General features: G+C 40.2%; 2 protein-coding genes across 4 annotated transcripts in view; both read left to right on the forward strand.

Moving 5' to 3' along the window:
* Positions 1–187: 187 nt before the first annotated feature.
* LOC138042707 (uncharacterized) lies at positions 188–7,207 on the forward strand. The gene is made up of 2 exons (XM_068888686.1): positions 188–374; positions 2,090–7,207. Exon 2 carries the CDS (start codon positions 2,153–2,155, stop codon positions 5,051–5,053), a length of 2,901 nt encoding a protein of 966 aa, XP_068744787.1. The 5' UTR covers positions 188–374; positions 2,090–2,152; the 3' UTR covers positions 5,054–7,207.
* Positions 5,071–10,000, forward strand: part of LOC138042708 (uncharacterized) — a 26,228-nt gene continuing 21,298 nt past the window's right edge. For 2 of the 3 annotated variants that reach the window (XM_068888687.1, XM_068888690.1), the window contains exon 1: positions 7,936–8,102. The gene's annotated coding sequence lies outside the window, so the exon portion shown is untranslated. Of the gene's footprint in view, positions 5,084–7,935; positions 8,103–10,000 lie in introns of those variants that run through there. The other variant, XM_068888689.1, reaches the window with a different exon arrangement.

Genomic DNA, 10,000 nt, shown 5'->3' on the forward strand with positions numbered 1-10,000 from the left:
GGTCATCTTCCCACCAGTAATTAATTATTACACGCTCTCTACTGACGCGAACTTGGGCTGCCTATGTTGTCAATTGACCGCACAGTACCCTTTCGGTCAACTACATTCCCAGGGTCCTCTCCGGGGTTTACTTCAATCTCGCACGGAATCATGGGCCATGGGGGTTCCCCGGCCTGATAAAATAAAGTGAAAGCTCGGTACACTACGGAGTCAAATTCATTCTGAGACGTCTTCGGGTGATTCTTTTCCAATTCATTTTCAAGGCAGGTCTGACAAATGCCTGATACAAATTGAGGTAGTAAGGTCGTAAACCAGTCTTCAAGGACAAGGAGTTTCGGCGCTTCCAAGCAGAAACTGAAACTTGGCTGACAGAGGTAAGTCGCGTTACTTTATCGCATATAAGGTCGTATGAGGTTTACATGTAGTGTTTATTCTGAGCCCATCAGTTAGTATACTCACTGAATCTGTTTGGATCTTACAATAATTTTTATTCTCACTGATTGCTTAGTAAGTTTCCATTCATTAACGAATTCTGAGGCTAGCAGGAGCCGGTCATTATACTTCCGGGATTATTTTCGGCGTGTAGCAACATCATTTTGATATTCGATAAAAATCGATCGTGGTCGATTGAATTCAATACTAATAAATTGACAATTATCGGAGTTTGATAAAAGCCGATCACACGATTTCTTGAGATTATCGGGATATAAAAAAACGCTATATGGCCGCAGAGAAGACTTCAATTGTTGAAATCGCATAAATGAAGCAGGCTGGACCGACTTTATTGTACCGATTTTACACTGGCATTCCAACCTCGAGCAGAAAACAAAAACTACCTCTTTTTTCCGGCAAGGGTAATTCATTTTCAGATACAATGTCAGAAAATACTCCCAGACTGTTTACAGTGATTTATGCACATTAGCGTCACGCTTTGTCAGTCACGCTGCTTTTTTTCGCGTCTGCTTGAGCCCGTTTCTCGAAAGCCCCGGAAGCGTTTCGGGCCCGCAAAGCCATTTTTGGTTCATCTGTATCTAAAAACAGAGAGGTGTATGCCCCTGAAATCATAAGGTTTGAGATTTTGTTGTGGCTTCTCGAGTCTGTGGCCCGGTTTAATACCGAGATCGGGCGCTTCATTTCAGTCTCCTAAAGATTTCGATGTGTGTTTGACAAAACTGATAGCTTCGTAACATAGCGACCAAAATGGCATAATTTTTGTCTTTAATGTATTTCCACTTCATAAGTATGCGAATTTATAACTTTACTAGTAAGTTCCAAAAGGTAATGACGGTCGGGAACGATGCAACTTTATGTGCTACCATTTTGGTTTTGTTTCTTGAATTTCGCTCCAGTCGACCGGGCTGAAATTTCAGATATGAGGAGACAACAAAATTCCCCAGGGGGTGCTCATGACGAAACGCCACTTTTTTTCGTTCTGCTCTAAAATAAAAGAAACGCTCTTACAGTCGGACCTCGGAATTTTCGTGGACAGCGTTATTCAAATCTCCGTTAGTTTGCGATCTAGTATATCTTTGTTTTTTTTATTCGTTCTGCGTTAGTAGTTGCACTGTTATCGCTTTCTTCTTCATCCATTTTGTGATTACTGTCTGAAAAGGTTGTGGCAGCCGCTTACGACGGCGCCATTACGGAGCACTTCAATTCACCTAACTGGAGCAAATGCACTTTCGAATCAATTCTAGTTTGCTCCACACCAAATAAATTTTGTATTAGCAAATCTTGTTTTGTCTTTCATTGCACTTTTAAAATGTGACTCCATAGTGTTAAAAGAATTAACTGTGCACCCGTTCGCCGGTGTACCTTTCGATCAGACCTTTTGGCTTGCCATTCATTGTTATCAGCCTTAGTTTACACTTGCTTTACCCATGCTTGTTGTTCATCTGATTAAACTGAGATTTAAAATTTGGATGCCTTGCCTAATTTTAGGAAGTCTGAGCATTCGCACCCAACTGGTGAGAACGGGGGGATCAAGTTTGTTTCAAACTGTGCTATGACGTTGAGCACATCGAAAATGTTTAAACTTGTGGCGTGTACAGGTAAATGAGTCATATTTCTTTACTTGTATTTGTTTCAGTGTAAGCTGTTTCTGGGACAAACACAGAACACTATAATTTACAAGTATACAAGAATTGTAAACATGACAGAGCAGTCCTTTCCAGGAGAGGATGATGTAAGTGATCCGTCACAAGATGAGAAGATACGCAAGCTACATAAAGCAATAGAAAATGGGGATACAGATGAGGTGGCCCAGATTTTTAATGACAGTGATGACGTTTTGACTCTGCTAAACAGACCATTTGGGCCTGAGGACTTGATGGGTCCTCTTCATTTTGCAGTGGCCAAGAACAGAAAAGAGATATGTCAGTTACTGATATATATGGGGAGTGATGTGAATCTGCAGAATGAGAGGCAACTGCAAGCTCCTCTGCATATGGCTATAGATACTAGTGTAGATGCTACCATTGTGAACTTACTGCTTCAGAATGGTGCCTCCACGGAGCTCTGTGATGAGATGGACTGCACTCCATTCCAGCTCTTGTTCTTGGAGCCTGGTCCTGAGAATCAGTTCCAATTTGAGAAGTTCCAGTTGTTACTGGAGGCAGGAGCATCAGTGAACACTAAAGCGGCTTTTGGTGGTCAGCCGCTCCATAATTCTGTGAAGATCTTCCACTCCGCTAAGTGTGAGCAGAAACATGATGGAGATCAGACTCCTTTGTGTGTGAGAGTGACGCAGATGATTCTCGAAAAAGGTGGGGATGTCAATGGTCAAACCAGTTCGCATGACACCCCTCTTCATTTTGCTGCAGCTGATGGCTGTGATGATGTCGTGAAGTTTTTGCTGGAGTCCGGTGCCCTGGTCAATGCAGCAAATCTCAGCGGGGCGACAGCAATATCTAACTTAGCTCGCCACACAACTCCTTCATTCTCTGACGTTGTGGGAGATGAGAACAGATTCATTCAGAAGAGGATAAAGACTCTGAAGGTACTGCAAGCCTATAATGGTGATATCAATTTCAGCAACTCTATGGGAGACACCCCTCTGCATTGGCTGCTGGCAAACCCCTCTGATTTTACACCACCGATGCTGGATGAGTTCATCAAAACTGGAGCTATGGTGAATGCAGTTAACATCAGGCAGGAGTGTGCACTTCATTATCTGGATATGTACTCTTTAAGAAGACATGACAGACCCGAGGCTACGTCCACATTCAAAGAAGCCATAGTGAAAATGATGGCAGCCAATGGGGCTGATGTGAATTTAAGAAACATAAATGGACACACACCCCTGTTTGCAGCACTTGAGCGGAAAGACCAAGATTTGGTTGAAGTAATGTTGCAAAATGGAAGCAGACTGGACATGCAAGACAGATTTGGAAGGACTTGTCTTCATTTCATAGAAATGAATGACATGGATAGATCGTTGAGTGCTATGTTGATGAAAGCCGGTGTTCCCGATGATATTAGAGATGTAAATGGGATGACGTGCTATGAAGTCAGTAAAACCAAAACATTCGATCAGCCTTTATCTAAGAAACAGCATGTAAAGGAAGATACATGCCACACTGAGCCTTTTGATGAATTGGATCGGTTATCAAATGTTAGAAAGAAACGGAATCAAGGTGATGATTCAAGTCATAATCTCCAGCTTGGAAATGAAACGCCAGATGAGCTTACGAATACATGGAACATTGCATTTAATGAAGACGACGATGATTCTGATGATAGTGAGTGTGATATAAACCTAGAAATGGAAGTACTGGCCATGCGATTTGGTGCTGGAGTAGATGACGACGATGATGATCGAGATTCGCTTCTGGCCAAAATCTTGGAAGCACTGGTGACCCCAATAGACAAAAATCTCAATGTGGGCAATCATGTAGCCACATTAAAGTCTCAATTGGGGGACATTGATTCTCTGTGCCTTAACTATTTGTCTGATCCAAATGAAGGACCTGTAAAAATGACAGAAGAGTTGGAAATCATAAAGGAAGAAATCAGCACACTGATGAGTAGAATTGCCAGAGGTGTGAAGGAGCTAGACACCAGAATGGGGTTCACACCTGTACTTTCTGGCAGTATGAGTGAGGGAACCAAAATCGGAAGAATGGACGAGTTTGATTTCCTCTTGTACATGCATTCTGTAGCAGAGTTGATGGACATAAAAGAAGCTGATGATACATTACCAGGATTTGTAAAAATGAATGCTAAGCCAGACCTCTCCAGAGACCAAAGCCAGGATATCTTCATTGGCAACAAGTTAGTGGCCTCGGTCTTTAACTGCTATATATACAGTCTCATTCAAAGGGTTCTTGGCAGAGAGGACACCTGGCTGGACCTTCACTTCTACTGGAACAAGGGCCCTCTAAACATATATGGGGGAACTTTACAAGTCTGCAACCTAGACCTGAGATGGGTTGGCAGAGAGTACAACAACCTGTCCATATCCGTGGATCTAGCTCCAGTCATACACCTCCGGAACTGGTGGCCAAAAGCTGTGGTAGAAAAGACCCTACTGCTACCAAAGGCTGTGAAGAATTACGGCTCTTTGATTGTGGTCTGTAAACCAGCACCTGAGGAGCCATTTGAGGGAGGCCATGAATCTTACTTCAGATTGTCCTATTCGCATATGGAAACCAGTGTTTTCAATTCTCTGCCACTTGACATCAAGTACAGCTACGTTCTTGCGAAGATTTTGATGAAAAACATATCAAAGCTGGTACCAAATCACCACAGTGGTAGGACATACATTTCCAGCTACATGTTGAAAATGGCATTCTTCACTCAGTATGAACATTTTCTTCAGTCTGGAAATCAAGAGGACAAAGAGATTCAGTCATCTTCTGAAGAAATTCCAGTTGAAAATGTAAGGCGCCTGACATCCTCAATTTTTGCCCAACTTGAGAACTGCATCAAGAGCAAAAATTTGCCATCATTCTTCCTACCGCCGCAGAATATCATACGATACCATTCTCGGATATCCATTGCTGACAGAGAGATTTGTATGATCCTTCATCAACTTTTGAAGGTCACAGCCTGATGCTGTAGAGAGTGGCGCCGCTTTTTAAAGGTATTATGCACCAACCTTTTCAACAATTTTGCCAGAATAGTCGGGGACGAAGTACCAGTTAATCGCCGAGAACGGACTGAGCTTGCAGTCTTTGCTTTTTTTTTTTTCAATTTATTAATTTAATTTGAATATCATGCACATTTACTACAATACTCTGTACATAACTTATTAATTGACAGTCTTTGTTATGAAGAGGCTACGAAACTTTCGATACTGGGGCCATTCCTTGATTGGAGGACTAGCGGCGGTGTGTCGATGAGTTTACACCTAAAATAATCCAATATTATCGTATCCCTCTACCATATAATCCTTCCTAGGATTCCGACGAAACCCGAGCAGCCCATGTGAGTGGTACTTAGAAGATACCTTATAACTATTAACTGGAATTCAGTACAACTTGTCCATGCAATGAATTTTGTTGCACAATAATTTCAAACATATTAGGATGCAAGTAGAAAAAAATTGACAAAATTGAAAAAATTCTTACTTTAACAAGTAAATCAGTTCGGCTTGTTCTCTCTCAACATCTGCATCTTCGGTTCTTCAAAACTAATTATGCACCACATATAGCAAAGTTCATTTAAGTTTTAAGGATTTTAATGTGAAAGAAGGAAAAAAATGCATCGCAGATGGAAGAAAAATCGAACCAAATGACACATATTTGTTGTTAAGAAATGTGGACTTAAGAAAATGGCCAACCTCCTAGAACCGACAATCTCTCCATTACAGCACAAAGAAAACTATATCATACAAGTGAATATATGAAAGTTATATATTTGAACTGCAGAGAATGATATGAAGATATGATTGATCATCGCAGTTATGCACACAACTTAAGCAGTAGTGAAATCAAAGCCTGAAAAAAATTCAGGCCTGAACGGGATTCGAACCCATGACCTCTGCGATAGCGGTGCAGTTATTCAAGCCACTGGGAGCTGGCCACTTTGTGAGTTCAAATATATGAACTTTCATATATTCACTTGTATTCTTCAACTTCTACGGGTATATTATTACGAACTCACAAAGTGGCGAGCTCCCAATGGCTTGATAGCTCAGTTGGTAGAGCACTGCACCGGTATCGCAGAGGTCATGGGTTCGAATCCCGTTCACGCCTGAATTTTTTTCAGGCTTTGATTTCACTACTGCTTAAGTTGTGTGCAAAACTGCGATGATAATCATATCTTCAAAACTATATCATGATGAACACTGGAAGCCACTCAAAGTTTTGATTGACTCTCAGTTGACATCTCGATGTTTGCTGGTTTTCCCCATTCTTGCTCAATCAGACTCTATGTTGGTATTGGAGGAGGAGAAATCAAAATGCACACGTGGCTGTGCTGTTTGTTTCGCTGGGACTAAACTAAAAGAAAGATGTCAAAAAGTTGTCATAGCAACGTTTGCTCTCTACAAACGGCCTGGATTACAAATGTGATGCAAGCATGTCTACATTGTACTTTCCTTTTGCGTATTTTTGCGCTATTCGGCAGCGCACATGTCTGGATTTGCACGTGCATCATGTAACTAAACATAAGAAACCCATGTGTAAACCTGCACGAAAATTTACTTTCAAAATATTCAAATGTACAGGTAAAAGTTATATAGGGCCATGAATTTATAGTTCTCGATATCAGCATAGTTAATAGAAGGACATGGTTATGAAACTCGTCAAAGTTCTTTGTTGTATGTTTTTGTTCTCTTTTTTGGCCTTGGCCGTGCACAAAACATAATAGTTGTTTACTTCGTACTGAGGAACTAACCAACAGAAACGTGTTGGCCTGGTAATTCATGCATAAATATATATAACATAAATCTTGACATCTTTGTTTGCTCCTTTGATGTTTGCCGGGCTTCATAACCAGTCCCCTCTATTAACTATGATGTCCGCCAAGTTCTTTCAAGAAGTTGTTTAAAAGAACCTAGTTCTTCACCTCCTCAGTTAGTTCTATGGGGATTAACTGGTTCCAGTAACTTGCTCCAACATTCGTAAAGGTCCTACTTCCAGATAACGTTTTTGCTTTAAGTACGATCTGTGTTGCCATGGAGCTCACTTCTATTCATAAAACAACCTTGTAATTGCTTAGGGCAGAACTTTGATTATATAAATAAACCTAAGAAATCTCCCGTTAATTACACTGTGTAAGCCCAACGTTTTTCTCATATTTTGTGTACAGGTAGTTCTGTTAGCCTTGCGATATACTGAGAACAGTCTCTGTTTAGCTCGAAAATCCGAGGAGAAGAACGCAAACGAACAAAGTTGATCGAGCGGCGAAGCTACGTAGCCCTTAGATAATTCTCCATGCTTGGCTTTATACCCTCTCGAGTTTATCTGACAATCCGAAGTCAATCTAGGGAGAATGGTTTGCTTGATCAATTCATCATAAGAACTATAATCTCTGTCGTGCATAAATTTTTTTTAATATTATAGATAGGACACTGGGCGCGCTCTGATTGGTGAACGACCCATGTTTTTTCAAAGTATGAAACATAGAAAAAGCGTGTTTTATTGTTTTTCTGTACATTACCTCTATATCATAAGGCAAATGAAGAAGCCTAAGCCGTGTTTTACACTGTGATAAAACACTCCGGACATTTGAGAACACTCGAAAAATGTAAAACGGGCATTTGAGAACACGATGGAAATGTAGAAAACACGAGCCGCGGGCGAGTGTTTTACATTTCCCTCTTGTTCTCAAATGCCCGTCGTGTTTTATAACAGTGTAATATATGGCATAGGCTTCGTTATTTGTTAAACAATACTCACCTCCTTCTTTGGGCCCAAGACCTTTTTTCTGAAGCTTCTTGGTCGCTGAAGATTTTTTCTTTTTGCCCTGTCCTTGCGCCAAGTTCTCGGGCGTTCAAGGACAGTCAGTGTAAAACGCAGACAGTGGACCGGACATGAAATAATGCAGACAAATGGTAAAATGTACACAGCAGACCAGGAGCAAAAGGAATCATGTTACCGTTTCCATCATTCAGAACTAACCTCACAAAGGATAACCGAAGCATTATTTAGGCTAACGTGAGTGATATTCAGGTTAATCATTACACTCCTCAGGCCCAAGTATTCAGGCTAGCCGGATAGCAGGCTTTTGCTCCGATTAGCCTGAATAAACCTTTTCGGCTATTTTTAAGTTCATTGTTTTAAATAGCTATTAATTTGTATTTACCCTCTGGGGATCCCATAATAGCTATTTGAAACAAGAGAATTAAAAATGGCCCACATATCTCCGAGAAGGTCCATTTTAATAATGGAAACAAAATTATATATGCCTTAAAACTCTTTAGTCCACAGTTAGCATTTTAGCAGAGGCCCGGGTGGTTCGAAAGGTGGATAAAGCTATTCACCGGATAAATCACTATCCAGCGGATAGTGTGGTTTGTTTTGTTAACACTCATCCGCTGGATAGCGATTTATTCAGTGGATAGCGTTATCCAGTCCTCGGACAACTGGGGCCTGGTCTGAATTTTATGCAAAGTCCAGTTAGTATCCGCATTCTGAGTTTTACCCTGACAGCGTTCACATATCAGGAGAGGGCCGGACTGTTTTTCTTTACAATTGAACCTGCGGCGGACCTATAAATAAATATTTTAAAGATAATATTTAGGAGAAGGCCTCCAATCACCTAAACGTGCTTTTGAGGAAAGTCCTCTAAAAAAAAGCTGAAAATATATCTTAAATGTCATTTCCATATTCACATCGTTCCCAAGTAACCTCAGATCGTTCCACAAAAAAGTCAGACCGCTGTACTCATGAAAAGCAAGGAAAGCATTCTTACTTAAAACACTTAATGGAGATAATAAACATTAACACCACAACTTTACACAGACTAAGCAAACTTAAGATAAGAGATAAATAGAGGCCGCAACATTACCACTTCTACTTCAATGATCCGGATGTGACAATTTAGAGAGCTTAAGCACAGACGTTTGAATGTACATACACCTAATTGCAATAAGGTGGTCAAAGAAAAAAGCAAAAAGTAAAAACCAAACAGCAAAAAGCCAAGTAGGAATTAATTAGCCATGTAATTTACATTTTCATATTTTAATAATTTAACAGTTACGTAAGAAGTCATTCACAATAACAAGAGACAATTCTGTAATTCCGCGCTGTAGGATTCCGCACATGAAACAGCGATGTGTGTAACAAAAGGGTTCAAAATCATTACTTCAGTCGAATCGTTACTCATAACCAGAGTAATTCTGAAATACCCTTCGCAGTTTTCTGGTGAAATTTGCGCAAAAGCATGCAAGATAAACGCATGGGGCTGAAGACAGCAACGAAAGGCAATGCCATTTTCCTGCAAACCATACGCAGAATTCTATTTCGCACTAAACTAAAACACATGTCGCGTTCTTGGAATTTACCCCAAGCTATCTTTATTAAAAAAAAAAAGGTGCCATTATTTCTTTAATAGTCATCTAAAGTACGTTTGTAATTCGAGCACGTTTGAAATTCTCTAGATGAATCAGCCTCGAATTGCATATTACGTAATTAATATTCAGCTATAAGCGTGTGCGTTGTGAATGTTGCAAGCTATGATAATTACATGGTAATAAATTCCTATTTGACTTTAATTTTTGCTGTTTCCTTTTTCCTTTTTTCTTTTTTCTTTGACAACCTTATTGCAATTAGGTGTAGGTCGACACAAGCCGATTCAAAATTATCCAAACCAGTGTAGCATCAAACTATGACTGATTTTCAACCTGGTTTCAGTGTGAACCTTAAAAAGAGCTTTGCCTTTTAACAATGTTATAGTTATATCTCGGGTTGCTGCAATCAGACGGCGAAAAAACCTCTCCATCATGGGTCGCTCTAACCTTTTAAAATTCCATTAATAGAATTTAACAAGTTCCAGACAGAAATAAACAAATGAATGTCGATGGAAACTTCAATATTAAACAAAAGACTGTGGC

Source organism: Montipora capricornis, chromosome 3 (genome assembly GCF_036669925.1).
Source record: "Montipora capricornis isolate CH-2021 chromosome 3, ASM3666992v2, whole genome shotgun sequence".
Taxonomy (NCBI): domain Eukaryota; kingdom Metazoa; phylum Cnidaria; class Anthozoa; order Scleractinia; family Acroporidae; genus Montipora; species Montipora capricornis.

Excerpts from the sequence above, each read along its gene's own strand:
- LOC138042707 (XM_068888686.1), top strand. The coding sequence starts at position 2,153 with ATGACAGAGCAGTCCTTTCCAGGAGAGGATGATGTAAGTGATCCGTCA.